This window comes from Gallus gallus, chromosome 7, assembly GCF_016699485.2.
Source record: "Gallus gallus isolate bGalGal1 chromosome 7, bGalGal1.mat.broiler.GRCg7b, whole genome shotgun sequence".
Taxonomy (NCBI): domain Eukaryota; kingdom Metazoa; phylum Chordata; class Aves; order Galliformes; family Phasianidae; genus Gallus; species Gallus gallus.
The window spans coordinates 2,348,590-2,365,886 of record NC_052538.1 but is presented as its reverse complement, the minus strand read 5'-3'; the positions used below and the strand labels follow the sequence as shown (position 1 = coordinate 2,365,886).

Below are 17,297 nucleotides of genomic sequence, written 5' to 3'. Positions count from 1 at the left end.
ATTCTCTTGGTGCTTTTCTTTCCCCCCAAACACAGATGTTTCTCAGCACTCTCTGCAAGGCCAACCACATCTGAGCCAAGCAGATAAACATTTTATTACTTTTTTCCTCCAAATATGTAGTCATGTGCACGTGGATCCACCTTATGTTTTGCTTATCCTTAGCAGTATCAGAAAACAAATCTCAGAAACAATTTGAAGTTGTTTTTTAAAAAACCCACAGAGCAACAATAACAAACATGCTGATTTTAAGGAAGCAGGGCAATAATAAACGGACAAAGACAGAAGCAACCAAAAAACATCTGTGCAGTGGCCTTCGGTTTTACTTGAAACGTGACAGATGTCACCAAATATTGCCAGGAGTGACGTAATGTAACTCTCAATTCACAGCCTTCACACCTGACATGTCTCATTCTAAAACTCAGCAGCTGAGATGGGCACAAAAATCAACAGCCCCCTCCAGCTTAGCGTTGATCACTTGGGCCAGGGTACCTTTTGTGTCACGCAGTCGCTTCATAAGGATAGCACACAAACAGCTATTAAGCATCCTAAAGGCAGCTGAAACACAACCCCCCCCTTCTTTCCACCCATGTGTTCCCCAGGATTACCTTAAGCTCGGCAACCTGCGAAGAAATGTGCCACATCAGACTTTCGCTTAAGAACTTCATGCCATATGGTCCCAGGAGTTCAGAAAGGGCTCTCATTTCTGAGAAATAAAACAAACCGTTCTTCAAACATTCCTTCTTCAGTTATTTGATGCTCGTAACGTACAAAGTATTCGTGTTTTAATCACGAAACTCTTTTACCTCAAAACTGAATTTCAGATTTGAGAACTTGCACTGTAACAGAACTGAAGCAGCAGTCTCTGACACACCATACTCCTATTTCAGTTTTTAATTTTTTAAAAAGAAGTAAAAAAAAATGAGCTACTTCAAGGCACAGAGGCAGCAGAAATAAAAATAAATGAAAATTCTCTGAAAGTCAACAAGGGAGAAGATAAAATTCTGTGAGAGTTGCTGTAATTCCCATCACTGAAGCATGCTACGTTTATCCCTCACAAACAATCAATAGGAACATGGAGCAAAGTTTACCTGATATGTCAGAGTATTCCTCAGCATTAAATGTTAATTCATTTTCTGTTGGCAAATTCACAAATGCCTTCATAGCTGGAAAATAGGCTATGTGACCATTGCTGACTTGCCTTAGCAATGTTTCCAAATACCTTATCAGAAAGGGAAAAAGTTTTAAGATCAAGACATACGTTCATAGATACCTCTACAAAGATGAAGTACATTTGTGTGATAAAGGAACAGCAAAGCCCGTAGACATAAGTTTTACTTTCACAGTTGGGCTGATATCTACATCTGATTTTACAGTTTGAAGTGTTTTTACCAGGAATCAAGGAAAGTAAACATGAGGAGTCTGGAATTTAAGAATTGCAAAAAACAGTTCTCCAATGCAAGATTTTTTTTAATTACGTAGAATTGATATCCAAAGCTCGTAACAAAAGTGTTCTTACAGATACTTACCAATTTGTGTACAGACTGGTGATGGTTGGCTCACCATGACTATCTAAATGCTGAGTTTGCTGAAGCAGAACATTGTTAAATACTCGTGTAATGTCAATCTGTACATAGTTTTCTATTGACTGGAGGACCGTCATATAGGCTCTTACACTGGTTAACAGCTCTGAAGGCTTTGCAATCTCCTGTGTTGCTTGATTATACATCGTCATTCCAACAATGGACCTTTTAAAAACAAAAAGAATTACGTGCCTTTCTTAGAAGGGTTAAGCAAAGATGCACATTTAAAACTGTCCATCATTAATCATTTTAATATTTAAATTATAACTTCTGGAAATAACGATGTGAAGATAAAAGGTAAGAACAGATGAGTGTAGGAAGTGACAAGGTTTGTTTTTTTTTACTTTAAGAATTACAGTAATTTAATTTTCTGTTATCTTTGTCTGCTACTGAGTTCTGATATTCCGATTTCCCTTCCAGCAGACCAGTAAACCCAAATACTTGAAACAATGCCATATGCTGTGCAAAAGAACTGTAGCAAGAGTAGTAGCAAGAGTATAAATGCCTAAAAATAGGTATCACCAATTCCTACCAAAAAAGACATGAGTAGGAATGCAGGATCAGGCTATTCAGTAAAATATATTCAAATGAATATCACCAAGTCTCCACAAAGTTAAATGTAACTTGAGTGAAAATAAGACTTCAGAGCTTTGCAACCTATCTTTAAAAACTAATCTTATGTAGTAAGCATACAACACTTCTGATACCAAACCAAGACAGACTTATCTTGTTTATGAACACATTCATCTTTGTATTATTTCTTACTTGGTAAAACGGATTTCCAGGTGAGACGTTAAATATTCTCTTGGGGTAAATGTGTGCTCCCAAACCACCATGTTTGGTACATAATTGATTGAGAAGCAGAGCTCCGAAAGTGCAGTGTGCAGTTTGTCCAGGCTTCAAGAAGTCAGTAAGAAATCAAAAATATTATGTTAAATTAAATATATATTACCACAGGAAGCACACATAGATGAAACATGCCTCAAGATCAGCTACAGCTGTCTTCTCTCAACTTCTCTAAACAATTGCAGTTCCCTGATGCTTGGTAATTCCTTCTGTGCAGCATGTGTGCATTTAGCCGCTCCCAGACACAACACTGAACACCTCTTGGCCTCTTCTCATAGCTCCCTTCCTCCTCATACTTCAACCTCCACAACCCTGCTCTGTGATCTTTCCTAACAATTGTTTCCTACTTTGCTGCTTTTCTGCCCCATCACCTCTGACATCCCAAGCTGGATTTATTCATCTCTCCCTCTCTCTCTTTCCAACGGGTCTTGATTTTTTTTTTCTAGTTTGCTAGTGTTTTCAGTTTTCCTATTGCTACTAATAAAAAAAAACCTCCCCATCCCAGCAGATTAAGGTAGCGCACTGACTTTCAGCAGCATGAACTTTCAGCCCAATCTGTACATTATCCAGCTAACAGTGTTAAGTAAGGCAGAACCAAAAGATGCCGCCCACGCCTTGGGACTCCCACTTCCTCAGTTGCTAGGACTACAGGAAACCCAACTACAGCATGGGAACAGACCCCTTCTGCTCAAGAAAGGAAATAGCCACAGTGATTAGTAAGAGTTACACATTCCTACCACTCTAAGTAAGAAATTTCAGTCTCTACAAGGTATGAGTACCGTATGTTTGTAAACTAGGAAGTTACTGTATTTACAGTCAACTTTATTGAAAGAACATAAGAAGTAAAAATCATAAGTTTTGACTTGGGAATCACGGTGAAAGGAACAGGAGAGGCGGCTTACTTTGTCACAACCAATCTGTTTTTTCTCATGCTTTCTACTCCTGGTTTCTCCCTTTCAGGTTCTCCTTTCTTTCCTGTCTGTTTTTTGGATTTTTTGTTCACTGCTTGGCTGATGGTTTTGGCACAATGCTTTGGCAGCAACTAGGAGAGAGAAAGAAATCACCCCACAGTTGAAATCCAACTTCATAGCAGCCATGAGATAAAAAAAAAAGCTTACACGTAGGTGGAGACTTCATGACAGAAGTAGCATCTCCTCTGATTACTAACTACACAATTAATATAAAGAGTCTTCTTCAAACCACTTAGCACTTCATAAACAGAGAAATTCCTCAGATCAGGGGAAAAGAGGTGAAAAGGAAACAGAGCCATAACATTTCACAGAGTCAAACTACCTAGAAAGCCTCAAAGGGGAATTAAAGCAGACAAAAAAACTCACCTGATCACTCAGCGTACATTGTTCTGTGCAAATGTCTGTGATAAGATTTCGAGCTTGCTTAGCCATTTCATCCAGAAACATGTTACATAAGGAAAGACTACGATCTCCGATGTGATGTCGCTGTTAAAAAAGAGAACCTTGTTGTCACATTCCTCTTAGTTCCATTCTACTCAAAAAGTGCATACAGTGTTCTGCAGCTCATCCACACTCAGAACCAGAGTGACAAATAGCACATTGAGTCCTTAATAACCTCAGCTCCTTTCATTCTCCCTATTTCTTTTTTTACTGGAGACACCTTGAACTGTGAAACTTGCAGTCACTGACATACTGTGTTATTTATTAAAGAAAGCAAACATATCTGTAAAAGGAGACAAGTTTTTTATAAGCAGATTTTCATCTTCAGTTTTGAACTACATCTGAAGCATCCACTACTCCAGGTTTCTGCAAATCTCAGATTTCGTACTGGTACAAATCAATGGAGAGAAAAAAAGTATGTAACTTAAGTTACAGCAAAAGCACACAGTGTCATCCATACCCTCAAAGAAGCCAAGTAATGAAGCCCTGCTGCACACATTTGTGGACTCAGTTCCTTGGTACAGGATCCACACAAGCACAGCCTTCTGCATTCATGAAATCCTTCTTTTACCACTAATGCTTACTTTGTAACAGCCACACTACCACACATGGTACAGCACACAGGGAGGGTTATTTCTCCAAAACTATAATGGCGACCAAGTGATACAATTCATATACTGAAATAACAGTTCCATTGGCTGTGGCAAAACCTGCTTGCTCCAGCTGATTTCACAGCAACAAGCACAGAGTGGACTTGGGCCACCAATTCCTAGCTGGTACTAGAATGGTTCTGAAAGACATCTCCTGTCCTGAAGGGAAGCTTTCCTGGAAGCTCTGTCATAGTTGCCTATATAGCAAATATAGCAAAATGAATGCTCACATTATACTGTGTACCACTTAGGAATACATTTTTAAAGACTTAGTAAGGAAAACAGTATAAGAAGCCACGAAGAATCCCCAACTTGCTATTACACTTTTTAAACTATGAGTTTACAAACTATGGAAGAAAAACTACTGGTTACAAATTTTATCAGGCATACAGCACATATCAGCACCCAAGCAAGTAATTTCACCTTTGTACTTTAACTCAATCTCTCTTTAAAGCAAAAATAATCATACTTCAGAAAACAATTCTGAGCACAGTAAAGTGCTGAACTTCCCTTACTTCCCCTTTTTACCTCTCTTCTTCCTCTACTCCTACGCTGCTACAACAAATACCTTGCAGTCCTGAGCACCAGCACTTTCTACTTTAAGCCACTACAAGACAACGTATTGAAAAATTACCTCTTCTGGGCACAGTTCGTGGGTGCAACTCATAAAATGAGTGCAAAGCAGTGGGAATGCAATTGAATATCTTGATTGAGAGGGAAGCTCCAAACACTGCTGAAACATCTTCTCAAAAGCACGACTATAAAAACTGATCAGAAACAGACAATTTAATGGAATACATGCAGAACTCTGCTGTAAATGAAGTCTACTTACGCAAATCAAATGTGCTGTTAATGCCAGGTATGTCATTATAACATACGTGATATCAAAAAGTGCATCATGTTTTCAAAGACATTCAACAACAGGTAACCAGAATTTCATTTGATTCTCCCACTGAAGTTAAACTTGCAAGAACAAACCAAACAATAATTAACAAAAATCTACGCTCAGGTTTGTAACTTACCAAAATATAGAAAGATCTGAGGTTTCAACCAACATCTCCACCAAAGAATCTACCATTTTTGTGTGGAAGATGATTGTGTTCATCATTTTGCCTAGCTCCCTGTGGTCTGCCAGTCCAAGAGAAGCTTTAGAGACACTGGTGTAGGCCTGGAAACAAACAATAAAGACAATAAACCTACTGCTGCTTTTTTTTTTTTTTTTTTTTGCAAATTTCATTGCTACTGCTTAACATGAAGGTTAAGCACCAATCACACTATGCATAGAACAAGTGTTTTTAAAGACTTTACACAGACCATTTTATCCTTCTACTGTACTTTAAGGAAAGCAAATTGCCTTTCAGCAAAGTCACCAAACATCTTGAGAATGACAGCAAGGCACAGATGAACTGAGGCAGGAAAGCACTGACAGAACACGTATGCACACCAGCAGAATCAAGTTTAGAGAACCTGCCCCTATGCAAGTTTTCGTACACAAGAAGAAGAAAGTGTATTTCTAATATATAAAAATATCATGTCTATATAATATTGAGATAGATAATTTATCTAAACAGTACTCCCCCTTTTACTACGTCAACCGAAGTCAGTGTAACCTCAGCACACAGAAGTGATCTCACTGAACATTTTCTCACTGAGCAGTCTCTACCTGCTCTTAGCCGGGCAGGCTGAATCATACCCCGCACAGTGCACAGCTGCCAACAAACTACTCATCCTCAATACATTCCATTTCCAAACTTACAAATTCTCCTAAGAACTATTTGCAAAAAGTATGTGATGCAAAGGTAAAAACAAAGATACAGCAAAACACAGCAAGTTATCTTTGATTTTAAATTGTGAAGAATATCCTTACGTAGCCTGTCATCTACTTGCAGGAGCACTAAGAGAGTAATAACTTGAAACCAAAATGTGCTTTAAGTTAAATGCCATGCAGACATACAAAGTCTTACCTGCAATCTAAACCAATCTAATCTCATTCCTCTGAAGTCAAATACCTCTCCATCCTCAACTGAAAGAAAAATGAAGGAAAAATACAGAACATAAAAACTCGAGGGAAATAACTACAGCAATTCAGAAACACTAAATCAGTTAAGAATTACGAGTGTATTGAACCTCTTTTACCTAATAATTTCAAGCCAGCACAACCATGCTAACAGAAACTGAAATATTTAGATAAGAATATGTACAATATCCTTTCTAAATTAAAGCTAGTGTTCTTCAAATAGCGTTTTTCAGAAGCCTTATCTGCACAGACCTGCCCAGGACAAGGGACACAGAGCAGGAAGCAGATACCATAATGGAAAAGGAACAAGGAAATCAGTTGATTGACGCCGTTTATCTGCTACTACTGACTGCACAAAACAGAAAGCCATGGAGCTTTCCAGACGAACAGTTCATTTGGTTACCATCTTCCCCCGCGTTCATGGGAATAGACTTACCCTGCTTCACACTTAGCGAAGTCATAGTGTTTACAAAAGAGGACATGATGATTGATTCATCCTCTGGGCACACCGAAAGATTCTGAAAGAATTGTTGTCACTATTATTATTTCAAACCTCATTTATAAAAGATTGTCAAAATTTATCACAAATCATCATCTGTAATCTGAAAATATGTTCTACATACTTTACAAAAGGTAACAATCAACAGAGTTTTAAACAGTGAGAAATAACAAGTTCTGTTTTTCAGTTCATTGCTTCATAGTAATACCCACAAAACGTTGCTTCCAAACCAACTTAGCCACAGAACAGAAAAACCTGTCAGTAAACATACCCACACATCTTCAGCCTGCTGTCATTTACAAAACGGACATAGGCCATTTTTGTGTTAGACGAGAGACACCAAACATTTTTCAGACCTCTACAGGCATCTGATCTGTCTGCACAGAAAAACTGGCCAATACAGAATATAACAGAGCCCAAATCAGAATCTCTGCGCTTCCCACAGAACCATCCATCAATAGAGTTCTACTAACATCGACTTGGGTGACTTACAGTACCTAAAACATAGTCTATCAAGTTTAGAAATCCTACAAAATGGAACAGTTCATGAAGAAGCAGTTTCAGCAATTGTTATGATCCTATTTCTGTTGAATATAAGGTTCACATAATTAAAACCAAGGATTCAGTTACATTTAACAGTGTAAACAACAGTAATATAAACTGATAGAGACACCGTTTGAATAGTTTGTTAAAATGAACGGCAGAAGAGACAAGTTCCACCTTCTGGTCACTGATATACTACAAGTATGAAAGTTACTTCTGAAAACAACAAAAAAGCTTAATATTCAACAGAAGCTTCTCCAGTTTGAGTAGCTCCTGCGTTCACTAAATTTGGGCTCCACCTCGTGGTCGCTCAGAAATCTAATCAAAGCAGTTCCGAAATCCTGACAGTTATTTGTTAGCCCTGACAAGAATAAGAGTTTTGACAGTGCAGGGCTAAGTGATACCACATGAATCCCTAGGCAGCTCAAAAGCTCTCATTCACTTGCAGTGATGAGAAAGGTAAGGAAGGAGACCACAGTAAAACCAGTCCCTGGTGACACCTACAAATACGTGACTTCAGATTTAGGTTTAAGCATGTCAAGCTACCTCAGTTGTCCAATTTTTTTCTGGGAGCAAAGGTGAATGCAGACTGGTAACACTTTACTGGAATGACACAACACTGACCTCAAATATTTAAATTACTTCTTCAATACACTGATGCTGAACAAGAGAAGCCATCCATTTATAGAGTATCTTACAAAAGGATACCAGGGGATTCTTGTTTCTCTGTTTCACTTGCCACCATTTGTTAAGTGACACAGGCCATATTTTCTCCATCGTGTCAGAAAGTAGAAGCATTTAACAGCATTAAGGGTGTTATTTAGGCAGCCCTGCTGCTCTCAAAAGACTTCAAAGAAGAAACATTGTACATAAAAGAATCAGAGCAAGCAAGATCAGCTTGACACTGTTGCAAGCACAATGAGCTTTCTCCCACTCCAAAGCAGCAGAGCAAAACTCTATCTTGCACAATAATAAGGCACGGGCATTCCTGAAAACGTTAAAAGGAACCTCAGGCCTCCAGGAGAAGCCTTTAAAGAAATTCTTGCCCAGCCCTACGGTTTAATATTAAAATAAATTACAGCTTGCTCCTTGAGGAGAAAGGAAGCACAATGGTCTCTAAATAGAACAGTGCTTAATAACATTTCAGTATTCATACAGCAAACAAAGGCACAACCCTAAATCCTAGAATTAAGCAGTAAGCTCAGATACTTTGCCTTATTCCATGACATTTATGAAAAACCACAAAACCAAAATGTTTCATGAAGACATTTGGGACGAAAAACCCAGGACCCAAACCATGGTCTTGCCATACCTGAACAAGTTCATTTAGGACCACTGCATCAAAGCCAGACAGATACTGTACGTAGTATCTCTGCATCACAGGTCCGTATTTTCGCACATGTGCTCTGAGCTCCTCCATGTAGAATATTAGCTCAGCTATGTGCCTGTGCAAAAAGACAAGGGAAAGCTTACAAATACGAAGTATGAAAAAAGTTCAAGACTTCTACCAGTGCAATGCTTCCCGTGGGGATTTCCTCCTAAACCTTGCTTTTAAGCCTATTATTTACAGGTAATTTTTGTATTAAAATATCTCACATTATATAATATTTTCATAAGAAATTTTTGCTTGGAAATAAATTAACAGGATCCCCCTCACAGTAATCCTCAAAGGTTCCTGTAACTACCCATTTCTTTCTGAAGAAGCCCTTTTGTAATGGTCAATTAAAAAGAAAAAAGTTTAAGTGGTTAAATCTGAAAAACAGAACTGTAATAACTGCTTATGTCAGCTCAAGTCAGAAGAGCTTTATTCTAAAAACCCAGGACTTTACAAGACGGTAAGATGTCCTCCTCTGCTGAAAGCACTGCACAGAAGATACTGCACGTCATTCCTCGTGTAGACATGAGTCAACTAAAAATAGTTAACACTGAGCAATTTTCTATGAGTAACACTATCAATGTTCTAACACCTGCGACTCCTGGCTAAAACTGCAAGTTTAAAATGCTCTCCCAATTATTAGCCTGATAGTTTCTTGGACTAAGCCCAATACTCCGTGAGAAACAATCAGATGGCTTGACAAACTTATCCAATGTGCATTTTCTTTTGATGGACCAGCTCTGCTCACATTTACCTATTTAAACAAGACTAAGAAGTCAGCCTTGAGAAGCCCAAGAATACATTGAGTTAGAATTAAATTTTTCAACCCAGGGTTATGGCACATGACATGAAAATGAGATATGACAACAGTGAGTTATGTCTGAATCAAACTGAGTAACTGTAATCACAGCTGACCACTCAAACTTCAGTCCAGGTATATGACCTGGGAAATGACAATAAAAGCCACCTTTACTGTTGCTCAGAAGAGGTAGACAAAAATATTCCTGCAAACATTTTAGAAAGGTATCTCATTTATCTGCAGTACCGCCATCACCGCCACATAGTTCAGAGAAGAAAACCCAAGGCTTTCCTCTTTCAGCTCTACAAATACCTTTGATTGTCACCTGTCAAGTGGATATGCTTTCAGATTTTATTCCCAAGATCAAACTGCTGTGCCCTCTTATCTCGTATATTATACTAACGAACCTCATCTGATTTATACGACAGCTCTGCTACGATAAAGGAGACATTCCACAAATCAATCTCTGGGACAGTTTGTTTTCCCCTTCATTAATTTGTTTGATAGAGTCAGTAATGCCATACAAGCTTTTTTCCCCCCTCCTTTCTTCAAGGAAAAAAAAATGCATAAAATGAACCACAAAATAATTTTCCTTTACAAATAAATCTTCTGCATAAAATGAATTGGTGCAGCAGTTTCTAACACAATAAATACCTCCGCTTTTCTGTTTTGATGAGAAGATAAGCACTGTCACAAAATAGTCCCAGTTCTCCTACCAACTTATCGTTCTCTGATATTCCCTTGCCTTCAAATGTATTTCCTCCATCAAGTTCTTGCAAATATTAAAGCTATCACACTAAAAATTGTCAACATACTTATCTATGAAGTCATCTGCACTCTTCTTTGGCATGTTATCTGCATGACGAAGCAGCCAAATGATTTCATCACGAGCAAAGGATAATGCCATAAATACAAAAAGTGCCTGAAAAAGAAAAATTATTCGTCAGGTTTATACAACAGTCGGACACTTCATGCACGCTAAGACAACCAGTCTCTAAAACGAAAGAATCTTAAAACCTAAGCAGGTTTTGCCTCCCTCAGATGACACGATATTACCAATGAACAAACTACAGCGCAAGACGAAACCAGGCCAGTGATTACCTTGGGGCCCAGCAGGCCTGGCTGATCAGACAGGACTGTCGCCAGTTCTTTGAGTGCAGAACGTAAAAACTTGCGCCTCTCTCTGTGCATCGAACCGCTGCGTTGAAAGAACAAACCAAAACATCATCCAGCATGCAAATGACAGGCACTTGACTCATTCCAGACATTTAAGGCCCACCTCTTATCACATCGACTTCAACATTTCAATATTTCAGAGGACATGATTCATTTGCAATAAGCACCTCCATCATCCACGCTGCATATTCCTGAAGTAATGTAAAATTTAAAAAACAAAGTCCTCTGCCCCAGCCTGTGATTTGCATTTGACTCCACTGAGACATTTCTATTCCATCTGCATTCACGTTAGGTAACTAGACAGAAACAAACTAGAGAATACCTAAACTAAATGCTCTGACAATCTGACAAATAACGTAAGACTTGATAAATTCAATTGATAACGGCATACTATTAAGCAAATCCAAAAAAGTCAACATATGGTCTCCCTTGAAAATGCACAATTAAGTTGGGATTTGACAAGTCCTGTTTATGCAGCCTTTGTAACTTCACTGAGAAGAAAATCCAACACTAATATCCCCCAGAAAATTCTTTAAGACACTTACGCATGTGAAACAGCAGCTTCTTTACACTCTCTGATGTCATTAATACGCTTGTTGTAGCTGTAAGGAAAAGAACAACCCAAGATGGTAAGAAAGAATCAGCAGCACAAACTAGCAAGAATTGGGACTTGCAAGGAACTGCAAATCCAAAGCAAGCAGGGTACAGCAGAAAGCTGAGGTAAGCCTTCATTCCAAGTCCAGATCTAAACACTTCAACTCAATACTCAAGCCAAAAAACACTCTACTGAAGTGCTCCTGCTGTTCTCTGCTAGAGGACTCCACTTCTGCCTGAGTTTTTGCATGATGTATTGCAAATAATAGCGACAAATGCTTGCAACCTTTCAAGCGCACTGCACTCATGACATGGTTTCTCTTCCCTAGATTCATGGGCACTAATCTTAAATGCTTGCCATTTCACAGACCAATTGACAAGAAATTTTCACAATTAAGAATAAAAACAGAACCAAACCAAAGAACACAACAGTTATGAAACAGGCTCTTGTGACTGTTTCTTTAATGCGTAACTACCAAGAATTTTTGTTTGTTTGTTTTTTAATTGATTACCTCTAAGTGGAGCTCATATGAAGTAGAATTGATGTTGTCAGACTAGTCCCTAAAGAAATGATACACTTTCAATACAGGAAAGAAGAAAAGGAGAATGAAAACTTACCCTCGTATGTTTACAAATAAGTCTTCTGCAGCTTTGTGAATATGGAATACTTCATCTCTAAAGAGAGCCAAGCAGGAGCTGCTTTGAAGTGCAAGTTTCCAAAGGTTCAAAGCTGTCGCATCACTATTTAGGACTCCATGGCACAAAATAAATCCAACTGCAGAAGTTCATGTCAACGTGTGTCATAAACAAGATGCAAAAAAACAGTCAGAGAACAGGGAGATGATAGGCATTTTCTCTTAAAGTGGACAGTTGGTTTACTGACAAACTCTTTAATGGAAAACATATATATACGCATGAAAATACTCCACAATTCACTGCAGTAGAGGAATTCTTACATTTTTCTAACAAAACACTCAGTTTTACTATTTTAACGTGAATTACTAAATCCTCAATGTTTAGTGAATGTCCAGACTAAACTCATGGCAATCAACATTCCAGCATAAGCTGATCCTAGCTTCACTATATAGAACATATGAGCCATACAATTAAGATTAAATCAAGCTCTCTAGAATCTTTTGTACAGTACAGAAACACAAACTGCCTCTTAAATGTAAGTTCTTCTCTTTTTTAAATACGACCATGAGCTATTTCAGAAGATTTTACTCACAAATAATCCATTTTTCCATTGCATCCAGAGAGAGGTATTCACATGGCATCTGTTGAAAAACAGTCATATGCAGCAAACTGTTTGTATACAAAGATTTTACACAAGAAGTACGTTTTAGAAAAAGGGATGAAAACATCTTAAATGCTGATGAACTACGGAAGATTGCTTCTGATTACTAAACAAATCACTGCTTTAGAAACTAGGAGAAGGAACATTAAATGAGCTTGCAGTACGTGCCAATACCTTGAAAAAATATAAATACTGACAATGCAATTAAGATCAAGAAGCTTCTGATGCATACCAATCACACCGTCACTACTGCTTGATTTTTTTCCCCCCAAAACATGACTATTCCTGCCCCAACTGAGACAAAAATGGGAAACAGTAAACAATGTAAAGAATGCATCGGTTCTGATTTTCAGTCTGTTGGCCCCAAGCCATCTGAGAGCCCACAGGATTCCTTCGCTCTGCACTGTAGCAGTAACATCACTTCCCTTCATCTTCTGAAGATCACGTTTTAGAAATAAAGGCATGGGCTAATTCAACAGAAGCATTTCCATCTACAAAAGGATGCAACTTTCCCAACTAACCTATTCATCTCCCTGATTAGAAGCCTTGCAAAGGTTACCAAATAGAAAACAAATCATCCCTATGTTATTTTACAGAAAACCTTGCTTAACTTTATCATATATAACCAATTCAAAGGCCGTACCGTGTCAGACTGTGCAGGGTTAAGCATTGTACTAGGTGCACTGATGAGGCTCAGTAGTTGTGCGTTTCTCCACTGGTCAGCTGAGAGATTTCTTCGAGGATAGACCATCTGGAGTGAAATCAGAGCATCCGAAAGGGACTGAAGAAGAGCCAAACAAAACTGCTTAGAAGCTATGGAAATGCATCAGCACAAGAGTCTTAATTCACAAAGTGATTAGAAATCAAAATTTATGCTAACAGCTACGTACTAGACCTGAAGTTCAAAAACTTCCATAACTCAAGCACAAGAGCAACTAAATATTATTTCATTAGCGCTGTTTTCTCAGGGTTATTACCAATAATCACCAATTTATTTCAATGAAATAGTTCTGAAATTTAACACGAGTTTAAAGCCACTGAGCCTAATTCATTTCACAGATAGACTATTCGAGGCTGAGGGGAAAGATGAAGAGAAGCAGGTTTTTATTGTCTGTGTAAATGGAGTTTGAAAATTCTCAGTTCAGAATTAGAAGACGCAGAAGAAAGCAGTAGAGGGATAATAAATCTGCGACAACTAAAAGCCGTCCACTATTTATTCAAGCATCTCACCAATTGTGTTATTCCCTTCTCTGCCACTTGATTTTATTAGGTCCCCCGCTCTTTGCTAGCAGATTACAATTATTTTGAGCAGATATTACAGGAACATCTTTATAACAGATTAAGCATATCCAAATAATTCTGGTCCCACGTGCCTTTTCCTGGTCTTCTGCACCAATACTGGTGCTTCCATGAGCCCTCAGGGAGCCAGGATAAAGCATTAAGCAGCACAGAAGTTCACTCAGGCAAAAAAGAAAAAAGTTCTCAGCTGAAGCTAATTTAAAGGGCTAAACAACTGTCAGGACTACTGCAAAGTTGTGGGAAGATGGAAGAACAACTTAAATGTGTAGTTCCATGACAGTTTAACTTAAGTACGTATCTGTGCAGTAGCAGCCCCAAGGGATCCTTGACTCCAATTTATACCTCTGGCAGAGAATCAGAAGAAGAACAGAAATTGGACTGGCAAATGGCTTTCCAAGCATTCCACGGGAAAAGACTGGTCCATTATTAAACACAAATGCAAAAACAAAGATGGTACAGAAAAGTGAAGCACCAGAATGTGTACAAGAAAAGGTTAACTGCAAGTCACATCCTTAGCAATGTCTCTTAATGAGACAGGAGTCATGCACAGGAAACCATAACAAAGGTGAGATTACTGATCATTTAGACAAACAAGTAGTACTCAAAAACTACTCAAGAATACTACTTAGAAAAATAGTTGGAAAACTTTCAACTTCTAGTGACCATCTTCAAAAGATAAGGATAGAAATAAAATCTCAAGAGGTGGAGAGAAGGAAAATACAACCAGCACCTGGATTTCAAAGCACCAAGCAAAAAACAACGTAAAAACTTCAGGCAATTACTTAGAACGTAACTTAAAATCTTGCAAAAAAAAAATTCAAAATGAGTTGTTAGGCAAACAATTTGAAAGCACCCAGAAAATAACACCTATATAAACAACAGCCATTGCTGTTTGGTCAGCACTGATCACAACAGACAAATCTGGTTTCCTTTGTCAGAGCAGTAAGCTTAGGAGACACATGGAAAGAGAAAAACAGGGCACATGTTGATTGTCCCAAGGCTTCACTTTCCCCTAGGTAAATGCAGCCTAGATAAATTATCACAGAACTGGTGCACACCACATTTGTGAGAATACAAAATTTAAGGAAGCACAAAAGAGGCCCCAGGCTCATTTAACTCAGTTAAGTCAACTGAGCAAGGTGCACAATGCCAGCTTTGCACAGAAGAGATGTTATTAAAGAGGCAGCAGTGATCAGCTGCTCTCCAGGATGCCAGATTTAAGGAAATCCCAAAGCAAAACCCTCGGGTTACAAAACAAAGAAACATTCAGCTAGGATGGGAAATCCAAAGAAAACTTGTTTCTTAGAGATCTCCTTCACTTCAAGCTACAAATCAAAACAGAACACAGAATCAGCTGTACCCAATTTTTAAGCAATTTTTACTCTTCGCTGAATAAGCTGGAACCTTACCAAAGCATTATAGCATTCCTGCACGTCTGTATTTTCATTTACTGGGACATCAATCTCCAGCCCCAACCATCCATTGTAAATAATACCTCCTGTAAAATCTGTACCTAAGAGCCTTGACAAAAGCTCTTGCATACTTTCTTTTTGATCTCTGCTTCTCTCAAATAAGGTTGCTGTGTCTCTGTGAAAAGTGGTTACATACTTTACTGTGGGGTACAAATTCCTCCATCATTTTCTTTAAAGGGTTTTCATAATCCACAATCATCTGGCCAAGGCGTGGATATTCTCTGTCACTTGAAAAAAAAACAACAGAATTCACTGGGGTGTAATTATGACTTTTTCAAAAACACATTTCCTACACAAGAGATTCCTACCTCGCTCCATGTGTCATTTCATGAGCATAGTTATACAATCCAATGATAGCCTTCCTTTCTTCAATTCGAGACAGCAGTATCATTAGTGTAGTGTAGGTTATAATCAAGTCCAGGTAGTTCTTCGTCAAATCAAAGTTTACAGTCTAGAGGTAAAAAACAAAACCAACAAACTTCATTCTAAAACCTTCAGAAACAAGCATATAGCTTTTTCCTCTTATTGCCACCCATTTTTGACATTTTTAAAACACAACTGACTGTGTTGATCAGTGTCTTTGCCCTGCCTGTATATAGACTTTGTATGATGTTAATTTATTCATCCAAATCCCCAGAAACACTTTTATTTGTGAAAGCAGTCACACAAACAAAGCCGTTCAGGCTCAAGTGTTGCAGCTGGCAGACAAGAAAGCTTTTCTTGGATGTTACAAACAGCCAACAAGTGCCCAGTCTCCAAACTAGATTTAATAAGGCTCTTAATAAGATCTTAATAAGGCTCAATAAGCAAGCAGATACCCCACTCACCTGCCACAACCATTAGGTAGGAAAATTGACCAAAGTTAAGAATGCCTAAAACTAACAAGGTGACACTGTATACTATAAATAAAGATGAAACCAGGAGATAGATCTTATTTAAAATGTAACACTTTCAGATACTTTTGTTCTTGCTTTAGCCAAAAGAAGTGAAGACCTCCCACATCCCACACATATTGATGGGACAACAGTAATATTCCTCCAGGCTTTGATGCTCTCAAACAAAAAATGCTTTCGCTGTTAACTATAGCCCATAATTAGCCTGTTCCAAAGGGTGTATGTTCTGATATCACACTACTTACAAAAGTTAGAGATACAAACATCCTAACACATGTATTTCTCTCCCATCTGTAACTAGAGGGGTCACGTTTCTTGGGCTAGCATAAATGAATCTTTCTAATTCACTATGCAGAACTTAAAAGCCAACAAAAACTTGGCTTTTGACAGTTTAACCCAGAAACTTACAATATCAAAGAAGACTTGGCAAACATCAATAGTGTTCAGCAGCTCGCAAACATGGTCCTTTGGGGAAAAAAAAACAAGGAATAGTGTTAAAGAAATTTAAGTCAATCACTTTTCTACGCTTAGTGCCTGAGATTATGCTGGTTTAAACAAACGAAGCAGATCTATGAATTCAACTATCCTCATTTACAAATAGAAGACAAATCTCACATGCTGTACCTTACCTTAAATTCCATAACATCAACAAACGTGAAGTAGTACAACGCCAGGTTCTTCAAAATCTCTGACTTCTCTTTCTGTAGCTGAGCAAGCTGTTGCTAAAAGAAGAACAGAAACACGTTCACTGTTCCGAGAGCTTGAGAAGATAGCTGAGAAATACTACCTGTAAGGCGCAGATTAACCACCAGGTCATAAAAGGAAGTTTTAACATAGTTTTCTAA

The 17,297-nt window shown here is 38.2% G+C and overlaps 1 protein-coding gene and 1 long non-coding RNA gene across 11 annotated transcripts in view; one reads left to right on the top strand and one right to left on the bottom strand.

Annotated features, from left to right (window-relative positions):
* The window catches only part of NCKAP1 (NCK associated protein 1), a 64,688-nt gene that overhangs the window by 14,535 nt on the left and 32,856 nt on the right, over nucleotides 1–17,297 (bottom strand). For 6 of the 10 annotated variants that reach the window (XM_046943945.1, XM_046943944.1, XM_040704130.2 and 3 more), the window contains 21 exons: nucleotides 17,082–17,174; nucleotides 16,861–16,917; nucleotides 15,868–16,010; nucleotides 15,696–15,786; nucleotides 13,432–13,569; nucleotides 12,720–12,768; nucleotides 12,110–12,266; nucleotides 11,443–11,499; nucleotides 10,823–10,919; nucleotides 10,537–10,643; nucleotides 8,860–8,992; nucleotides 6,942–7,023; nucleotides 6,453–6,511; nucleotides 5,511–5,656; nucleotides 5,123–5,255; nucleotides 3,764–3,883; nucleotides 3,329–3,468; nucleotides 2,346–2,477; nucleotides 1,527–1,745; nucleotides 1,089–1,219; nucleotides 606–703 (listed from right to left, as the gene is read on the bottom strand). In XM_046943945.1, the coding sequence (XP_046799901.1) occupies nucleotides 606–703; nucleotides 1,089–1,219; nucleotides 1,527–1,745; nucleotides 2,346–2,477; nucleotides 3,329–3,468; nucleotides 3,764–3,883; nucleotides 5,123–5,255; nucleotides 5,511–5,656; nucleotides 6,453–6,511; nucleotides 6,942–7,023; nucleotides 8,860–8,992; nucleotides 10,537–10,643; nucleotides 10,823–10,919; nucleotides 11,443–11,499; nucleotides 12,110–12,266; nucleotides 12,720–12,768; nucleotides 13,432–13,569; nucleotides 15,696–15,786; nucleotides 15,868–16,010; nucleotides 16,861–16,917; nucleotides 17,082–17,093 (2,301 nt within the window). In that variant the 5' untranslated portion in view covers nucleotides 17,094–17,174. The remainder of the gene's footprint in view (nucleotides 1–605; nucleotides 704–1,088; nucleotides 1,220–1,526; nucleotides 1,746–2,345; nucleotides 2,478–3,328; nucleotides 3,469–3,763; nucleotides 3,884–5,122; nucleotides 5,256–5,510; nucleotides 5,657–6,452; nucleotides 6,512–6,941; nucleotides 7,024–8,859; nucleotides 8,993–10,536; nucleotides 10,644–10,822; nucleotides 10,920–11,442; nucleotides 11,500–12,109; nucleotides 12,267–12,719; nucleotides 12,769–13,431; nucleotides 13,570–15,695; nucleotides 15,787–15,867; nucleotides 16,011–16,860; nucleotides 16,918–17,081; nucleotides 17,175–17,297) is intronic. The other 4 variants (XM_040704131.2, XM_015289349.4, XM_015289351.4 and 1 more) reach the window with 1 other exon arrangement.
* Nucleotides 1–17,297, top strand: part of LOC124418124 — a 106,521-nt gene that overhangs the window by 75,310 nt on the left and 13,914 nt on the right. The gene's annotated exons all lie outside the window — the stretch shown is intronic.